Raw genomic sequence first — 20,202 nt, 5'->3', positions numbered from 1 at the left:
TAGATGATTAGTTATCTAGCTAAATACACTTCACCCATAATGTTCGTAAGGTTGATCTTAAAAATCCACAGTGTCATAAAACGTTCTCTAATATCGAGATGTGATGCATAACAACGGTCTACATATCACTTTCATGTTGTTTTGAGGAGGATGCAATGGAATGCAAAAAAAATTAAAAACCGTAATAACTGCAGTAGGCTAACTAATGCAACGGAGGAAAACGGAGTATATTGGGGTGTAAAATGTATTAAACAATAAGCCATCCTCCTAATAGTTAATTGATTATTGTTGTCTGGGGTGAAAGCGCAAGGGTCAGTTAGACGTGCTAATCAACAGCAGGAGCACGTGTGGAGCGTTACAGTAAGTGTGTGGTATCCTTGTGCTCTCGATATAAATATATTTAACGACTTATTACATTTGCACTCATTGGCGATCTATATGGCAACATTGTATTTAACAAGGAAAAGGTGCTGCCTCTGCTTTTGCCGTTAAAACCTTGTGGCCTAGCCCAAATTGTCGAGCCTCGGACAAGGTTTAACCGTTGTCAAGACTGTTAAAATAGCTTTAACATTTTCTTTTAGAAATGGATGGTCCCTCTCATATGAATGAATAAAAATCCTGCTTAAGTTCTGTTAGGTGTTAAAGCCAATTTTATAGAAGCGGTGCGGTGAGTGCGGTACTTGTCAGCTACTCCGCGACGCTCGCTATTTTACACCGGACGCGACTAACCGCTGTAATCCGTGTGTAGAGACACAGTGAAATATATTCCCGCATTAACAACGGGTATGGATATTAGATTTACAGTTGTTTACCCTCGGGGAAACTACAATAAAATGTCTGTTAAGAACTGCATTTTTCCCAGCCTGGTAGCGGCTGCTGTTCTGATCAATTTTGTCAGTTTTCCTAGGAAAGGGTTAAATACCAATAAATAGTGAAAACTAAGAACAGTTAACTGTGGTATAGACCTTTGTCGAAGTTTGTAGATATTTATGCTGCTGACTAATGTAACCTATGATGGCTATTTTCTGTTGTATTATATAGCAAGAATACGTTATTTTGTACTGTGTCTAGGTGGAAACTGCTGATTTGCACAGACATGAGCTAGCTCCCACTGCGATGTTGCAGGTGGCTGTTGTAAAAGGAAAGACTGATTAAAGCTGCACAATGTACATTTTTTAAAAGACTATATATACACATGTTCAGTCTATAGCATTTGGTGAATTGGCGACCTACCTGGTGGAAAAGTGTAATTGCACGAAACTTGCTGAAGAACATTTTGTAACGTAGGTTATGCTGCCTTACATTTCCTCGAGCGGATCTATCCGACGATTAAGGACGATGTGCGTTCAGAGAGTACTCGATCAGAACTTGGTGATGGAAATGTCATTTGAGTGCAGTAGCTAGAATTATCCACTGTTGTAATCATATTTATCAGTATAATGTTGGATTTGCATTTGGTCCACCTTTGAAATGTAGTGTGTGGAAGGTACTATTCTGTAGAAAGCTATGCAACTAGACCTTTTGACATTAATACGTAAAGACAGCTGACATGGTCTGAAAAACTGTTGCCAAATCCAGCCTGGCAGCTCTGATTTTTTTAATGAATATTTCATGCTTTACACATTGATGCAGTAGAATGACACTATTTTAGGGCAAATATTTATCTTTTTGATTCAGCAATGCAATATCTTTAAATTTTGGCAAACAAATTTTACATGCAACTTTAACGTAGGAGCAACTTTGATGTACCAAGACGCACTGACCACATTTGTTGTAAAATGGCTTTAGTGAACAAAGTAATTTGTCTTGTCATAAATTTAATTAGACTTTGTGCCAAACATACAAATAGTTTTGGAAAATAACATAAAGATCAATAAATTTGACTGTGCTGAATCTGGAATATTCAAACATTTTTTCTGAGATATGAGTGCATTCATATAATAAAGAGTGAATAATAGATATCTTATCAATAAATAATGTGCACTTTTTGCTGACCATAGAAATTGAATTCTAATCATGTAATTGTATAACTGGATGGAATACAGGTGATATGCATACTTTGTTTATAAAGAGGGTGTTAAACGTGATGTCTGAATATTTGTTTTGTTGGGTGAAATGGCTGAACTGCAATCTCTATCCAAAGAAAGGCTGGCTAATTTACTATGTATGGAATTACTAAGTATGTATTCAGATTATCTCTGTACTGTTCTTTTGTCTCTTCAGCCACAGCTGCTTTTGGGCATGGCTACCATCTACTCTGGATTCCATGTGAAGCTGAAAAGCCCTCTCACACCATGGTCAGATAGGCTGAAGCTAGCTCGATTTGCATGGACATCCAGACAGTGCTTCCTCCCAAATAAGGAACAGGTCATTTTAATTTCATTTTAATTATGTGCCCTGTAAAATTATTGATATAACATGCATTAGAAAGATTTTAGTAATTTATTGATGTGTCCTCAGAAATAACCCCTTGGATCCCCTAGGTGTTATTTGTCTTTTGTCACAGTGTTTTAAATACACTAAAGGGAAACAATGTTTACTGTTATGTGCCTAAAATATTGCTTTTTTTTGTTTGTTTGTTTGTTTTTTTTGTTTGTTTTTTTTGTTTGTATCCAAAACATACATGTAATACATCAAGGTATACCAATGAGTTTATAAAGAATACTGAAATATACATATTTATAATTTTCTCTTTTCAGGTTTTGTTTGACTGGGTCTCTCATGCCCTTTCTTGTTACTACAACAAGAAAGTACAGGTCCCACTGGAAGTAGTGGAAGACCTATGGACCTACTTGGATGAAATTCTTCACAGCAAGAAGCTCTATAATGTCCTAAACCAAGGAAAGACCATTACACTGAATCCATCATTGGCAAAGGTAAATGATGTACCACATTGAACAATTTTAAGACTTTTGATTTTACTTTAAAATATAATGTAATCTTATTGTTGCTTATGTGTACATTATTATTTAATAGCCATTTCTAATTAAAAAGTAGGTTTTACCTGTGAAAAGTAGTGTTTTGTTTTGTATTTTTACCTGTTTGTGTAAATGAATAAATTCTGAAATTTGCCCTAAACTAACTGTAATCATTAAATTTAGTGTTCTTGCTTTTCCACCTATTTTTCATAGATAATCAACGAAAGGATTCTGGAAAGCACTTCAGGGACTCTGCCTGTTAGCTTGTCCATTATTTTGAGCTGTTGCCATGGAATCCTGACCAGTCCTGTCCTGTCTGTGACTTACACGGCCAGCTATGAGCTGCTTGTGAAATTACTGGCTACGGTGTGTGGCTTGGCCTGTTTTCAGCTGAAGCAACAGGGTTCTCCAGAGCCTCTACAACTCAAGGTCTTTGAGGTTTTGTTTCTTGTTCTTAACACCTACCTGACTGTACAAAGACAGCAAGGCAATGCCAACAGAGTTTTTGCCCAGGTCACAGAACACCTTTTTCTGCCTTTGTGCTTGCTAAGACATTTGTTGACCACAAGGGTATGGACCGAAGTGGATGACACGAGAATACGGCAGCAACTTAAAAAAGATATCCGCAACAAAGTGGACACAATTCTTCAGTCTGCTCTTTTCCACTCTGACCACCTATCATCTTACAAAGAAGTTCTGCCATCAGAAAATAAATCAGGTGCTAGAAAGGAACCTAGAGGAAAGCCGTTGCTTTGCCCTGTTTCAACCATTGTGTCAAAGCTTGTCCACAAATATGGAGATGACAATGAGGCTTTGTTTTATGCTGTCAGATCCAGTTCTCTCCCATTACTTTTTAAAATGGCTTTAGATTCATTTTGCAAAAGAGAAGAGAACAAGCTACTTTGCTTTCACTTTATGACAAAGTTAATAACTGCTCTAGAATTTACAGAGGATCTGAGCGTCAAGGAAACATTTAAAGCTGCAAACTGGAGCCTTGCTCTTCTCGCACTAGAGAACATTCTGAATTGCTGCTTGTCTGCAGATGTTTATAATGTAGCTGCAGACAGAATACATCACAGAGAAGTGCAGTTCAATTTCTTCAGAAAAGTTGCAAAGCTTTTGCTCAATAATACACAGACAGGCATACCAGCCTGGTACCGTTGTCTGAAAAATCTTCTTGCACTGAATCACCAAATCCTGGAGCCTGATCTAGATGAGCTTATTTCATCTGTGTGGGTTGATGCAGACAACATGGAACTACGTGTGAAGAAAGCTCGGGAAACACTTGTGTCTGAGATCCTGCAGACCTACAGTAAACTGCGACAGCTGCCTAGACTCATTGAAGAACTTTTGGGTGTAATTGATCGACCAGCTGCTTATGAACTGAGGCAGGCATTGTTGCCTCAGGTTGTGCAGAAGAGCTTGTCTCAGTGTCTCTTGAACAACCCTCCCAGACAGAATCTTGAAATCTGCATGCTTATCCTGGAGAAAATGCAAAATGAGCTCCCCTATGTGGCAGAGATGAGAGAGGCATCTGCTCTGAAGCTATTCTCCTTGGGTATTCTCCTCCATGCAGTTATTTTCAGTCTGAAGGCCCTAGATGACAGCACTCCAGTGCCTATTGTCAGACAAACTCAGAGTCTTATGGAGAACATGCTTACATTTCTGAGGGCCTTGCTGCAGAATCTTGAAGAGACTTTGATTAAAGACAGCATCTGTGGAGAGAAGATTCAAGAGACGAGTCTTCTCCTTACTCATACTTGGCATGAGGCTGATGCTCTCTTTCAAATCCACTGCAGTAAATACACATCCTCAGCTGGTCTGAGCAATGATGTCAGTCCTGTCTCTGATGCAATAGAGAAGGTTTTGACTTTAACAGGCTCTGGGGTCCAGGTCATTAGTCCACTGAGTAAGCTGCTTCAAAAACATCTTGCCCTCCACAAAATGAAAAAACATTTACTCATAGCCAATGCAAACACTCAAAACATTCTTTGTGAAACTGCTCAGTATGTAGTGAATAGACAAGAACACTTATTAAATCTGAACATGGACCAAATCTGGGATCTCCAGCTTTGCAGTGTTGATAGTGATACCTATCCAGTGGCTTGTTGGTTTCTCATAATCACCAATCTTCCTTTAATTGCCCCATACCTCTCACAAGAAGATGCATCCCACATAGCAGACATGATTTTAAACTCTGTGCTTCAGAGTAACACTGGAAGCAACATGGAGAAGACTGATCAGTCTATCTCCAATATCTCAAGGCAGCTACTTGAGAGTGTGGTTCTTTGTGAATTACCTCATGTGCACTCAGCTGTGGTGACTTCTATAAACAAAAGGATATTTGGACTGCTAAGTGCTTCAGATGTACATTCTGTATGTCCCTCATTTTTCAGATCTTGCACAGAAATGGATGTCTCTGAAAACAAGGAAGAAGGCATTGCTGAGATCTCACCTTCTTTAAAGAGACTGAAAGCCATGGCCCAGGAGATTATAGACAGTGTTAAAACTGGTACATCTATATCTGTGTCTGATACACAAGTAGGCAGCCTTCTGCGGTTGATCAAGATCACAAATGCCCTGAATCCATATGCAATGCCACTCGAAAGTTATTTAGAACTTTTTTTGAGCTCATTTTTAATGAGTCTTTGTGTTCAGCATCATGAAAATGGAGCATGTTCAGCACCCATCAGTCTTTTGAAAGAGCTGTTTGACATCATGGCATTCTTGGTGGGGAGTAATTCTCATCATGTCCTTAAAGTTGTACATGGTAGTACACTATTGGAGACTGCTATGATGTCTCTTTTCTCCTCTTTGAGGAAGGGCCTTTTTGGAAGTGTAGACATTTCTGTTTGGTTTTCTTTGCTTCAGTCAGTTCAAGGCTTTATCCAGAGCTTAATCCATCTGATAATCATTCGAAAAAGTAGTGTGCAAATCAATCTAGAGAAGTTCACCAATTTCATGGTTGAAAGCACTGTTGCTGTTGGATCATCTGCAAACTCAGGGAAATGTGAAGAGACTCAGTGCTTGATAGAACTTCATCTAGCAACTTTGAGTACACTTTGTAAAGAAATCATATCTATCTTTGGGGAAAAGAAGTACTTGAACGAGATTATGAGTGAGTTGCTGGGAAAGGCAGTCTTCATTATGGTGCCTACCATCCAGTCTGTAATGAAAGGCACTGCAGGCAGTATAATTAGGCTGTCATTCACTGTTGATGTGGTAACTGTAATGATTAAGTGTGAACTAGCAAAGGCTTCTCTTCACACTGAAGGCGTGGCTAATGAGGATGCACAAGACAAATTATCCCACACAGGAGGACTGTACAAGAGTTTTGGCCAGCAGATCATGAAGGAGTTCTGCTCAGCACCTCAACCCATGGATTTTCTCATTTCATCAATCCATTATCTCTCAGCATTTTATTCAGCTGCAATAACAACTAAGGAAACAGATCTTGAAGATCTCTATTCAGAGATTCTGAAGAGCATCCATAAATTATTGTCAAGTAAGTATGCATTTCAGATCTTCCTATTTACAAAGTGACTCTTTGTTTCTTGGCATAAATATCTGTAATCCATTTATGTTAGGTGTATGGTTGTCTATATCAGAAGTAAAGGAGCTCGAGGCACCAGTTAAAGACCTACTTGCTCAGCTGGTGGTCAACTGTTCACAAGAGCAATTCCGTCTGCTCCTTCTCATGTTCCAAGAGGGACTTGTTGCTACCAAAGTTGAAAGAGGCTACTATAGAGTAAGTTACTCTGTCTAGAGTAAATGTTACATTATTGATCTTTTGAAGTCCTGAATTAGATTTTTGTTAAACATGTCTTGTCCAATAATGCATTATATTCATGACTTTATAGTTGTTTTATTTAGGTTGTGCCCTGGTGTATCATTATAGGCACTACCATGGGTGGAGAGTATTGGCTTTCCACTACTGCACTGAAGTACCATTTTAGAGTACAATAACAGTTTTTGGAGTGTGTTTGGTTATTTGGAGTCTTTGAACATTTAGTCCACTATAGCTGAATGAGATACATTATACATTTGACTCCTTTGTATTTGTCTAAGAACTAAATGCTTAGACGCTTTCATAATATGTAAAATATGTATATGCTTTATGTTAAAGTACAATGAGAGAAATTACTAATGATTTTATTTTTGACATTTAAGTAAAAACTGTATTCATTTGGAGTGAGAAACACCTCATCTTAATTCTTCAAGCTATACATTCTAGTTTTACCACAAGGGTACTTTTGAATACATGACATTCACCATTAACCCAAAAAAAGCTTTTTTTTTCTTCTTTTTTTTTCAGTTTTACTGAAGTGAAGGATTTGTTTACTTCTCAAACCTGGATAATACTGCACTTTTTATATTTGTAATTATATAAATATTTAGCTGTGACACATTCTTAACTGCATTCCTGCTTGTGACAATATACAAAAAATCCATATGTATTAACTTTGACAGGATGTCCTTGCAACTGTGGCATTAATAAAGCTGCTTGCCGGGTGTCCATTACCATTGACCTGCTCAAAAGCATTCTGGGCTATTGTTCCACAGATCATATCTTCTCTTGTTGTAAGTGTTCCTGTGAAGATGTCTGTATGATTGTGTTTACTCAATGTATTAATCATCCATTTGGTTCACTGAATAGCTTGAATGTATTTTGAAATTTCAGTTTGTTTTGTCCATCACAGTCTACTGATGTTTATTTCCATACCTCATAATAGACATTGATGGTGTTTGTGCATGCTTCTAAATGGTTACATAATGCTTATCATTTCATACATAACATTTAATGTTTCACTATCTCTTTTTAGTTTGTGGTAAGAGAGTCCAGAGAAGTGGCTACCCTAACCAGTTCTCTAATTGTGCCAGTGGTAGACACCCTCACCACACTTCTCCGTCAGGGAGAATCTTGGCTGTCCAACCCGCACAATATCATCCTGGTCCTGGGTGCTCTTCATTTTGTTCCCCTGGAGAACCAGTCCATGGAGGACTACTACTCTGCCTTTCAAGCTATCCATGAAGCCTTGTTTGCCATCATCCTATGCTACCCTAAGGTGAGTGATCTTCAACTGAAAGAGCACTTGCTGTGTGAGGCGTGACATTTAACATAAACCACATATAATTTTTATATTAGTACTATCTGAAATAAATGTTTCAGATTGATTCTTGTCACAGGTAATGTATAGTTTATGGTGAAAAAGCATTTACTGAAGAATCAGCAATGCAGTAATGTGTTATTTGCCATGTTAATTGTCACACTGTCACCAACAGAAAAGAGAGCTTTACTAATATGGTATATGAAAGCTTTTTTTAAAAACGTCCTTAATCCATGTCTGGCCCTTAGTGTAATATAATAGAATTAGGCTCATATTTGTGAGAGGTGTTTTCTGTCAACTGCAGCAAATATGTGTTTTTCTAATTCCTGTCTCTTTGAATGGTCATAGATAATGCTGAAGTCTGCACCGACCTTCTTGAACTGTTTTTATCGTCTGGTGACATCCATCATACATGAAGGCAAGCAGAAGGGCATGAATGAGAAAGGTAATTTAAGTTGTTGTTTTGTCACAGTGGTATAATGGCAGATGAGAGAATTCTGACAAGTTGGTGTAGTTAAAAATTTAAAATTTTAAGAAGAATTTGAATGCACAAATTCATAAGATATTAATATGATGTATAAATCATAATTTAAAAGAAATTTCTCTGTACTTCTAGAGCAAGTTAACACTATAATGCAACAATAAAACATGTATTTATCTCCTGTTAAATAAGGCATTTGAGTTTAAAAGTAGGACAGCATTACTTTATGAATGCCTGGTTTAGTCCTTAAATGTGTCCACAATGTTCTCATGCCAGTTTCATAAGTGAGTCATGGACAGATCAAATCTGAGCATTTCTTTTCTTCTCAGATATAAAATATAAACCAATTTCCATGTAATATCTAATTCTCTTGTTCTTATTTCCATGTTTGTTCTATTATGAAGTTTTTTTTTTCTCCCAGTGTGTGGTGTTTGTTTGGGCTATTTTTGTTTTTCTGTTGTTGTTTGAGTTTTAATTAATCTTTATATATAATTTTCCCCAAATCCCCAGAGAAGGATTCTGAAAAGCTCTTGAAGTGTGCCAGACTAGTGGAGAGAATGTATACCCACATTGGCAAAACTGCTGAGGGATTCTCAATTTTGTCCTCTTTCATGGTGGCTCAGTATGTTAATGAACTACAGAAGGTGAGATCTCTTGTTCACAGACATAAACTAATTCTCTGTCTGTAGCTGAGGTACGCTCATGATTGATAATCCTTTATCTGTAAACTAAGGTTGGAGTTGCACTAAGTGTTTTTTGTTTTTTTACTACAGTAAAGGGTTCAGTGTACTATCCATAATGGGGGGAAAGTCCCATTGGTTGTGTTTTGATTGAGTGTAGAAACAAGCTCCAGACTCTAAAGACAGTCACTGTGGCAGTACTGTCAGTCTAATAAAATGCCCTGCTTTTATATTGCTTGACCTAAAACTATTTTAAGACTTACACCCCTTTGTGTAAACTAATTTGTTTATCATTTTGTGTTGAAAATGCAGTCACCTTAAATAGAGGTGCTATTCATTAAAAATCTTTGCAAACAGTTATTGAAGAATTGCAGAAGAGTGTTTTAAGTTTTCATGCCCAAGGATCTATTGCAAACAATTGACTACCATCAAAATATTTTTAAAGAGGTAAATAATTAAGTTTTTGGCCAAAGGCCAGGACTTGAGTTCTGATTTTTAAATATACATAGGCTGTAACTTTTTTTTTATTCACTAGGAAACAACTAGGAAATATACATCAGTCAGGGTTTGTAACAAAATCAATTATTGATTTGTCAGCGTACTCATGGGCAAAATGTTTTTCTATATATTTTAGTCTCTAAAGAGAAATTATTTCATGACCTTTAGTGTCAGAAATTAAATCAGACAAGTATGGTTTCAAATACCTTTCTGTGTACGTGGCATACTTCATCAGTAACGAAGGCCATATTGAGTACTTTTGTGTTCATTTTGTGCAGGTGACACTTCGTCCAGAAATCAAGGCACACCTGACAGAAGGCATCTACTGTATCCTGGACCAGTGTATTGAAAATGATATAAAGTTCTTGAACAGGACATTGCAAAAGGGTCTTAAGGAGGTATTTGATGAACTGTACAAAAACTACACACGCTATCACAAATCACAATGGCAAGGAGAAGAAAAGTATACTGCCTGAAGGTCTCTTGCTCAGTGTTAAGCTTTAAAATAAAAGGACTACATTTTTGTAAGAATTATTTTTGTAATTGCCAGTAATGCTGATTTTGTCTGTGCTGATCCCATTGCTTTCCCAGTAATGTTGATTTGGGTTTAACAAAAAGTAGAATGGCAAGTCTTGGTCAAGCTAACAAAAAAGTTAACAGTGGTGTACCAAAGTGCATATCTTAATGCGCAACTTGTCTAGTGTTGAAACAGACTAGCTACAAATGAAGAATACTATGGCATGTTCCAGTCCTATCATCTGAGAGTGGAACAAGTTGGATCAAGAGTAGAACAAGCTGATGAATCTACAGTGGGTATTTTAATAACTAAAACTGAAGGTCTGAGGAATCTCAGTACCTGCTGTGATATTTTACGTACGGCCTACTGGTGTCTTGGCGAGAGAGCCCAAGTCTAAATCCAGTGGAAAGGAAGCTTCAGCGCATGACTGTCATTCATCATCTATGCCATCCAGGTGCTTGCACTTGATGTACAATATATGTGTATATTATATCCTCACACACACTTGGCTTGAACAGCTGATGAAATGGGACATTTCAGACAGGGGTCCTTCAAGGAATTTTGTGTCCTACTGAACTAATGTTTTTATATATTAATATTTTGGGATTTTTATATCTAAAACCATAATGAGCATTTCTTCATTAAATAGCCCCTGTTACTCTCTGAGTGTTGACTGTGCTGCCATTTTGTCAGTTTTAAATGTGTGATGCTGCAAAAGATTTGAATGCCAAAGTGTAAAACGTTGGTATGTAGATGAATCATTTTGAGCAAATTTAATCCACATTGAAAGAAATGTGTTCTCTTAAAAAATGTTTTTTTTTGTAAATGGCTATTGTGCATTGCAGCTTTATACACTGACTGTTACAACTTGGCGCTTTGAAATATTTCAGCTTTACAAAATAATGTTACTTAAGCAATTTGTTTTCCATTTTTGTTTATGCTTATATTCCTTGTGATATCTTATTCTAATGCAAATACTTTGATGTAATAATCACCATATTACTTTTAATATTAATGACGTTTCATGCTGATGAATAGAATGTTTGTTTTTTTTTGTTTTTATTTATCATTGTTTTACTGCTTTTGCTTGGTTGAATGTTGTGGATAATGATGTACTTCTACACCATATCAGATTATAAAATTCTAAAAGTTTTTATTTTGCAGGCATAAGTACTAAACCAAGCATTTAGGGAAATCGAACCAAAATAAAACCCCCACGTGTAGTACAACCAACCATTTTAAACTACTCTACCCACTGAATAAAGTTATTTTTCCATTTCATACTTTTTGATCATTCATATTTAGGGTGTTCTCTTAAAATTACTGAAGTTGAAGATGACTACGTTCTGTGGGGACCAATAAACTGGCCTTTCTAAACGTTAAAGGAGTTGGGTAGGATCCAGACCTGCCTATCTGCGGAATTTGCGGAGCAGTGACGGATTTTGACATCAAAATATTCTGGTACGATTTGTCTCAACGACGCCTAAATTCAATTCTGCACTTGCAGTAACTCGGGTCTAACAGTAAGAGGCAGCAGCGCCTAGTTTACCGACAAATAAGAGTGGCCAAACAGATTTTGTCCCTCTCGTGACTCCCCCTCCATGTGGCTGGTTTAACTCCTGCAAAGCTAAACGGGTTGCAGTGGATGTGGAGTTTGAATTGTGCATTGAGATAACACAGACCTTCCAGACTTGGGAGAGTATTAACATTAGTCTAAAGTTATGCAAGCTACCTTGCTTGTTCACCAGGCATTTAGATCGGTGAAGTAACATTAAGTTGTACTGCCGTGTGTCGCAGATGTTCAAACGTTACTTTTCACAGTATTGTGTAGATAAGTATTGCAGCTAAACCTGTAATCGTAATGAGAGGAGCAGATCATGGCAGGATGAAAAAAGCGAGTGCATGTACCACAGAAATAACGTTGCCTGGAAATAAACATGACTTAAGAGGAGAACACACAGAGGAGCAGATCTAAAAATAAATTACTTCCTCCCCCAACTGCTCACAAAGCATCAGGAATAACGACCGTGCCTCAGCCCCTCAAAGTTGGCAAATTATGAATTTTGCACATTGTGAAGTTACGATTGTCTAAACGTTATTGTGAGGAAAATATCACTAATAGTTTTGTATTTAAATATTTAAAACATTTTAAGTGGCCCATTTATTAGTTAAAAGATTTACCGACGCATTTTTTTTTTCTTACATACGTTTTACTGCACGGAACGTAAATCCTAGGATGTGTTTCTATTCGGTACCTTCCCAAATGACGCAGCTCTATTGGAAAATTCCTTCACAGCCTGTTGACTACCTATTTAATAAATACGTGGGATAACTTAGAGCCCGACGCCTAGCCAGGTCAATATTTTGTTTGCATGTGTAGGGTAAGTCATTAGCGCATTTTTTGTTTACGTCTGAGTACACGCAATAGAAGTGTGCCACTTATGTGGCCGGTTAGGATAGCTAGGTAACGCTAGCGTTTTCGGAAAAACCTGTTTTCCCTCCAGTTTCTGTTTTATCTTATTTAGTTTGGCTATCTTACCGGTAAATCAGTTTTACACAGGAGGTACAATAACGATAGTACTTAGAATAATTAACCATCAGAAATCCAACGAACCACGATTTACTGCAAATTGGGGCACACTGAAATCATGCCTTGGTCGCTTCAAGCTTGCTGCGTGCATCTAAATGGAAAAATGGACTAGAATTCTGACGGCACGAGTCATGTTATTGACTCCTTGAATAGGGATGCATCATGTCGGTGTTTTTATGTTCTTGTTCATAGAAACGCTGTAAAACGTTAATGGCTTCAGTATAATTGTTCAGTATTATAGACGATTTAAGTTAAGGGGACGACCATGGTTGGATCCTAATTGGGCATTTAAAAAGAAAGGGGGGGATTGTTGTCATCTCTGAAGTCTAAATATGGTCTATGAAATGTCAGAGTCCTGCTGTCTTATTTGATGTGAACAAAATTTGAATTGACCTAATGGAACAGTTGACTTATGGTACAGTGTTTATATTTTATTTGTATTTATTGCATGTTTATTTTTATATGTAATGTTTTTTGTGTACAGGAAGTAGCGGCATCTCCTCCACCTCTCCTCTGCAACTAAACCTTTTACCCACCATTTGCTATGGAGGTGGATGACCCTATAGCTGCCAAATTTCAGACTCTTGTTGAGTCTCTCATGGTGAAGACAACCTCTGACATTGTGAAGGTTTTTACCGAAGTGTTCTTGGAGACCAGGGTGGAAATTTCTCGCAGCTGGAAGGAAGTTGATGATCTGAAGCAGCAGTTGCAAGAGAGTGAAGAGCAGAGAACGCATGCTATTTTGAGAAGTCAGTTAACCAGCAGCTTCAAGAAAGAAGATGGGGGGATGTCCTGTGTGACCCCTCAGGTTTCTGTTTCAGATACCAGTACTCTTAGCCCAGAGGGCAGAGGGGAAAAGGTATGTTGTTTCTATATATGGTACAGTTTAAAAGTAATGGGACATAGTTTATAGTGGCCCTGTACCTTGTTATGAAACAATGACTGGGGTTAAGATGCAGAATGTAATCTTGCTTAATTTGACGGGATTTTTTTTTAAATCTATATTGGGTGAATGACTGGCATCATATAAAAAATGTTTTAAACATAGTGTTTTCAGGAGTGCATAAGTAATTGGGTACTTGGAGGTTTATTGGTCAGCTGTGTGGTGTTGTCATTAGTAATTCATTGGTCCTCATGTTGAGAGACAATGACCACAGAGCCTACACTACAGAACCTATCTGTGTACAAACTAATGATACAATGATGCATAGTTTGCCATACACACTAGCATTATAGGCTATAACAGCTGAAACATTAAAATTTGTAGAACATATTTATGTGTGTGTCCACCAGGACTGTTGGGGCAAAATGTTTTATAGGTGGTATAGTGTGTTTGGAAAGGTTTTGAGGTACATGTATGTAAGTCTATAGTGAACCACACAAAAAGCATACTTGATTTCAGAAGTGTCAGATTGAACCTCAGACATTCCAAAACATTATAGTAATGTTGTAAGCTAGACTTTCTCACACATATACTTTGCTGATGCAGCATTTAATTTCACTGCCTGAGAATGTTTCACTGCTGCTTCAGTTCAGTGGGCTGTGTGTTCAGAAACGTTCTGACCCCAGTGCATAAATGATGCGTAGTAGTGTGGATCTTTCTTTGTAATTGAAAATTAAGCCATTGGGTGATTGTTTGGGCTTATTGGCTCAAGTATTATTGGGATATTAAAAAAAATAACTAGGGTGTAGCAGTCCTTTTTTACCCTAATTTTGGCCACTTAAACTCACTGTTTTTAAAATACTTTCACAATCCCTGTATGGTAAGGTGCAGATACCTAAGAATGCTACAGATGAGAAAACAGCCAACAGACACAGCTGTGTGGCAGTCCATGGACCAACAACAACTCAGATATCACCCGGTAAAGCTTTAGTAGCCTGGTTGCCTTAAAATCAGATTAAATAACTTTTGTACTTTGCATATATAAATACTTCTTGGTATTATTTTTGTTTTCTGAACCTTTGCAGTGTTATTTTTTTTATTACACACATGTTGGTTTATAAGTTGTACAGCCATGATTGCAGTGACCTGTAAGAGTGAATTTTGCCTGGTTTTTTTTTTTCCCTTGAGAGTGCAGCTGTTTTTATGCTTTTTATTTTTCAGGTACCTCTGGGAGTAACCAATTTGTAAATAGGCCAAACCAAAACCACAAGGGCACCTTAACTCGAACTGTGGTTAAAAGTCATCATCCACCTAAATCATCGGCAGTCGCAAGGCATCAAACATCTATGATAAAAGTGGTGTCAAAGTCTCCACTACAAACTGTGTCAGTGGTTAGTTCCACTCAAACCTCCTCTTGTACAGCCATGACAATACTTGGTAAAAAATCAGAGATTAAAAAAGCTGTGGTGCTGAAGAAAAAATGCATCCAAAAGAAAACTGCATCTACATGTAACATCACTTCTACACATAAGCTGCGTGACAGGCAGCTTAGCACCCAAAGGCGTTGTCTGTGCTGCTCAGCAGACACATGCACCCTGAAAATGAAGCATCCAAAAACAAATTCCCAAGTTGTTCAACATACATACACATGCAAACGATGCGGTAAGAGGTTTTATGAATCAATGCAGCTCAAGCACCACAAGTGCATGCATGAATGCAGCAGGTGTGGACAGACCTTCACCAGTCTGAAGAACATGGCAACACATAGACGAAGTATCAACCCTTCCACGAGGCCATACCCATACTACTGCTGCCTCTGTGGTCAAATGCTTGCTACCCAGTGTGGCTGGAATATACACAAGAGGATCCATGCTCATTCAGATCACTTTCAGAATGCCCAAGATGCCCCAAAGCCCTGCCAAACACTCACAGGGGCCAAAGAACTAAATGCCAAAGTGGAGGTTCGCTTGGAGAGAATTTCAGATGCTCAGGTGGAAGCTGCCTTGTCTCCCAAAGGCTCCTTGTTGCAAGATGAAGCAACTAGTCTGAATTCCTTGGATATTTCACAGAAGGTGCCTTTAGGAGTGGAAACATCTGTGTTTAAAGGGAGTGTTATTGCACCATCCACATGCACAAATATGAATACCCCAGTGCTAACTGAGGGATCTGCATCCCAGAGTGTGACCAAACCTGTTGAGGAATGCCTACCATCTACGTCAAGAATTGGAATGCATAAAAATGTGAAGCAGGCAGATATTCAAACTGCCTCTGCCCAAATCCTGCCAGTAGAAAATAGGACTGAATCAGATTCACGAAGAAAGGCCAATGTGAAATGTGAAAAAGGATCTTCAGTGAAGGGAGCAAAATCATCTTTAAGGAAGACAAAAATGCCAGGTAAAATGGTATTCACTGTAGAATAATTTGCGCATGTGTTTTCTGCATCAAAGTCAAACTGACAAAATATAAATATTTCATAATTGCTTTAAAATCTAAATGTCAAAATGACATCTTTCTTTTTTGATTGTTTCAATGTTATTTTTTTTCTTTCTTTTTTCCCCTTTCAGATTGCAATCATGGCGTGTACAATGGCGTGTTTCCTGTTGAGAAAATTCTTAGATGGAGGAACACAAAGGTAGGTCAAAAAAATGAATGAGAAGAAACAAAAATCAAAGACTGGAAAATACCAGCTACAATTTTCTAAAACACGCTAATACAGGATTTAAGTTTCTTATGTTAAGTAATAAGGTCTGGTGCTTACATTCACTCTCCTATTACCTCGATTCATAAAAGGGTCAAAATGAAGTCAGAGTCAAGTGGATGCCTTGCTCGTTGTGGTAAGATTTTATATTCTTTATAATCCTGTGCCATTACTTAGAATGCTACTAATGAGAATGAGTTTGAGGGTTAAACATTTTTTGAAGTTGGATTTCCTATCCAGTAATATATCTTAATTTAACCCATGGACTGCAGAGCTTTTGGTAAAGTGTTTTTTTTTTTTTTTGTTTGTTTTTTTTGTTTGTTTTCTACAAGCCCATCTTTCACACTGACCTGTATTAGTTAATTGATTAGTTCATGTATTGTGTTTTTCAGTGGGGCAAAATGGAAAAACACATGGGAGCCAGCTGAAAGTTTTATTTCTTACAGCAAAAATGAGGAACCTACAAACAAGTAGAACTGAAATTTCTTAATGACTATGAAAACTTTAGTTATTGTGTGCACATGGGCATGTGGTCCCATATGAATTAAGCATCTTGGTAAAATTGCTGATTATGCCTCTTCTCCTTTGCGCACCAGCCATTTTGAGCTCATTTTTGAACGATTTGTGGTTGTTCACTTTAACACTAGATATCTGAAATTGTACACATAGCACCATGATCATTCAGGATTCAAATTGAAGTAGACACTTGGGATTAGACATCCATTCACATCCAGACTTATTTCTCCATCATTTAGGTTCCATTTGACCTCTAATAGAGAAGAAAATGTCAAAAAACAAAAAACGCCTTTGATTTTGGAGGTTTCTAAATGTTTCTGTTGATGCTGGAGATTCATTTTCATTCAACCTCTACATTTCCTGATTCACCACGGTCTTGTCCAAATACATGCAAAATTTGAGGCAGATACAATAAACTATTCAAGAGCTACACAGTATTTTCCACTTGGTCTCCTCTGGCGTCTCCAACGTTCCCAAAACCTCTCCAAAGTGCCCAAATTTTTAAAAAGTCACTGGTCACTATGAGTGTGCATTTTTATTTTTGACATAAAAACAACTTATATAGCAAATATTAACAGCAAATATTTATTCTATTACTTTTCAGTATTTTGATCATGCCACTCTGTGAAGCACATCCTATCAACCATAACACAAAGTGGAACACTACAAGAGCGGCACATGAAAATTGTCTTGTTTTTACACTGTACACATTTTCTCCTCCCTTTTGTGGCTTTCTGTCTAACATCAGTCGATGGCTCACATACAGTAACAGGGAAGCACCCCTGTGGTCTCCGCTCTGGGACACGAGGAGCCGACGAAGAGGCACTCGTAGCTTCTACCCGTGGGGATTCCTGTGTTCTCCCAACACCAGCTAGCTCTGAACATAACACCTCCCTGAAGTGTTTTTGGTTGAGGGGCTTCTTCTTTCTTGCCAGTGCCATCTCCTTTTGAATGATGAAGCTGTTCACCACCACAATGTCTATGAAATGTAGAAACAGCTTCATATACCACCGTCTGGACTTCTGTGTCACGGAGAAGTACTTTATGAGACATGTCAACTCCTCCCATGAACTTGTTGTACGCCTTCACAGTGTCCGGTACAGGGATCTGTTTGGTGGACCAGGTGCCGCTTTCATTTCTCACCCGTCGCTGCACAGTTTTCCCACTGTAAGCTTTGTGGACAGTGGCGCACATTGTGACATCTCGTGTGTCCCTCCACTTTACAGACAGCAACGGGCCATCCCTGATCCATCTCATGTCACCACCGGTAGCTTTTTTTGGCAGATCATTGGCAGATGTCTTTGGAAAACCTATCCTATTCTGCCGGATAGTTCCACAAGCCCCAAATCAATTCCGTGCAGGTGACGGAATAGCAGTGAACTTGTATAAAAATTGTCCACATATACTGTATATCCTGTGCCCAGAGAAGGAACATATATCAGGTTGACCACAGAATCAAAACTCGGTCCTTTTCCGGATGGTTTCCTTGCCTTCCCTTCATACACGCTGAAATTGCACGTGTAACCGTTGGAGCTGTCGGCCAGTACAAACAGCTTGTATCCCCACTTGGTCAGCTTGTCCTTTATGTATTGTTTCATGGAAATCCTTGCCTTGGTGGCCACCATCCTTTTGTCCATGGCAATATTCTGGTGTGGCTGATAATATGCTTGACAGGCAGTCAGGATCTGTTCCATGAGTGGCTTGAGGCGGAAGAGACAATCATAGCCAGGTTTACCTCTAAGCTGATCGTTAATGGCCTCATGCCGCTTCCCAGTCATCACTGAAGGAGGAAATGGGAGGCTGTGCAAATGATCCTTCCTCCACAGGTCCCGAATAGCCGAAGGCTTCAGAAGTCCAAGGTAAATTACTATACTGATAAATCGAAGCAGTTCATCAGCATTAATTTAGTAACCTTGTTACTGCTTCCTTCAATCTGCTCTAATTCTGCCGAAATTTCCAGCATGTATTTCTGTGTTTGTAGTCCATAACCTACACTACAGACAGTAACCTACACTAAAGGCAGACCTTTTGTTGAAAGTTTTTTATTTTCCTCCAGACACCACCCCCCCCCCCCAAAAAAAAACAACAAAAAAAAAAACAAACAAACCTGAGCTCACCCCCTTTTTTGTTTATTTGGTTTTTTTGGGGGGTGTTGTTTTCATTCTTTCTTCATGTTCCTTTTAACATTTTAAAGTGCAAAAAAGAAAAACTCCAACAATAGAGCAACCACCTTTCAAGCCACTCTGTTTACAAACTCAACATCCACCGTCTTGTCCACTGCCTTTACCAACCCAACCTCCATCCTCTAATCCATCCCCCTTACCAGCCTAACCTTTAGTCCACCACCCTTACCAACTCAGTCTCCACCCTCCCAACAAAATCCAACCCCAACCCTGCCAGTGTGACTGAATACTGAAATTGACAGAACAAGAAAAAAAGAAAAGTAGGAGAGAGATGTGAGTAATAAGCTTTGAGTTTGTAATTTTTAGACAACGGGTGTCATGACTAAACATACGCATTCATTGGCAGAGCTACGAGATTTGTTCAAAGAGGGGACATGTGCTAAGTCTAAATCTGAGAACCTGTGATTTGTTGCAGTGATGTGCAAGCATGTATAAGGTGCTTCATAAATTGTTCTGTCATCCATGATGTACTGATTTGGCTGTTAGTGTTTCAGAGATTTACTTTATTGTGGCTACAGAAATAACTAGTAATGGTAAAGATAGCTCATACTACTGTTCAAAATCCTGAAACCCTACAAGTTATCCAGAAACTGTATTTATCAACACACACTCTCCTAAAAGGGTACTTGAATATCTATCAGTGCAATAAATGACTAGTCGGTTCCTTTTCTCTCCCCCTAAAAGGTTTAATTTTCAATTCAGAAATGCTACCAAACAGTAGTAGTATACACGTTTGTGCAGTCAGCAATGAATTCACCACTGACAATGCGATTCATTGCAAATTATTTTTATGATCCTGTAGCACACATTTTAGTGTTGCATAAATTATTTTTTAAGGGACAGATATAACTGTCAAGATGCAGGTTTCTACACCGTATATTGTTTTACATACTTTTATTAATTAAATGTTAGAAACAATTCAGTTTGTATTTAGCAGTAAGGGATCAGTTTGTAGGTGATATATGTAGTTCTAGGAAGATCACTTTTACGTTTAAGGCATTAAGAACTTTATTTCACATGATTAAACTAATGACATTGCCTTGTATAACTTGCATGTTGACATGTGGCTGAGACCACTGTAGTGAAATATTGAAACACATACAGTCACAACCCATTTAGATACACCTTCA

At 38.1% G+C, this 20,202-nt stretch overlaps 2 protein-coding genes across 5 annotated transcripts; both read left to right on the top strand.

Annotated features, from left to right (window-relative positions):
- The first annotated feature begins 309 nt into the window (after window positions 1–309).
- urb2 (URB2 ribosome biogenesis homolog) lies at window positions 310–11,483 on the top strand. 2 transcript variants are annotated; one of them, XM_027019824.2, is made up of 10 exons: window positions 310–360; window positions 2,224–2,367; window positions 2,700–2,876; window positions 3,132–6,423; window positions 6,506–6,666; window positions 7,389–7,499; window positions 7,742–7,984; window positions 8,375–8,471; window positions 9,018–9,151; window positions 9,964–11,483. In XM_027019824.2, exons 2-10 carry the CDS (start codon window positions 2,242–2,244, stop codon window positions 10,159–10,161), a joined length of 4,539 nt encoding a protein of 1,512 aa, XP_026875625.2. In that variant the 5' UTR covers window positions 310–360; window positions 2,224–2,241; the 3' UTR covers window positions 10,162–11,483. The 2 variants fall into 2 exon arrangements, with proteins under 2 accessions (XP_026875625.2, XP_026875626.2); XM_027019825.2 differs by lacking the exons at window positions 8,375–8,471; window positions 9,018–9,151; window positions 9,964–11,483 and having other exon boundaries at window positions 7,800–7,882.
- A 1,000-nt stretch (window positions 11,484–12,483) lies between these two features.
- zgc:66472 (uncharacterized protein LOC327494 homolog) lies at window positions 12,484–17,041 on the top strand. 3 transcript variants are annotated; one of them, XM_027019819.2, is made up of 7 exons: window positions 12,484–12,583; window positions 13,277–13,651; window positions 14,561–14,654; window positions 14,897–16,069; window positions 16,240–16,307; window positions 16,466–16,509; window positions 16,766–17,041. In XM_027019819.2, the coding sequence occupies exons 2-7, from the start codon at window positions 13,337–13,339 to the stop codon at window positions 16,845–16,847; spliced, it is 1,776 nt and encodes a 591-aa protein (XP_026875620.2). In that variant the 5' UTR covers window positions 12,484–12,583; window positions 13,277–13,336; the 3' UTR covers window positions 16,848–17,041. The 3 variants fall into 3 exon arrangements, with proteins under 3 accessions (XP_026875620.2, XP_035387611.1, XP_035387610.1); XM_035531718.1 differs by having other exon boundaries at window positions 12,489–12,557; XM_035531717.1 differs by lacking the exon at window positions 12,484–12,583 and adding an exon at window positions 12,873–12,956.
- The last annotated feature ends 3,161 nt before the right edge of the window (window positions 17,042–20,202 follow it).

The sequence above is a fragment of the Electrophorus electricus genome, chromosome 11 (assembly GCF_013358815.1).
Source record: "Electrophorus electricus isolate fEleEle1 chromosome 11, fEleEle1.pri, whole genome shotgun sequence".
Taxonomy (NCBI): Eukaryota; Metazoa; Chordata; class Actinopteri; order Gymnotiformes; family Gymnotidae; genus Electrophorus; species Electrophorus electricus.
This window is presented reverse-complemented; position numbering and strand designations above follow the sequence as displayed.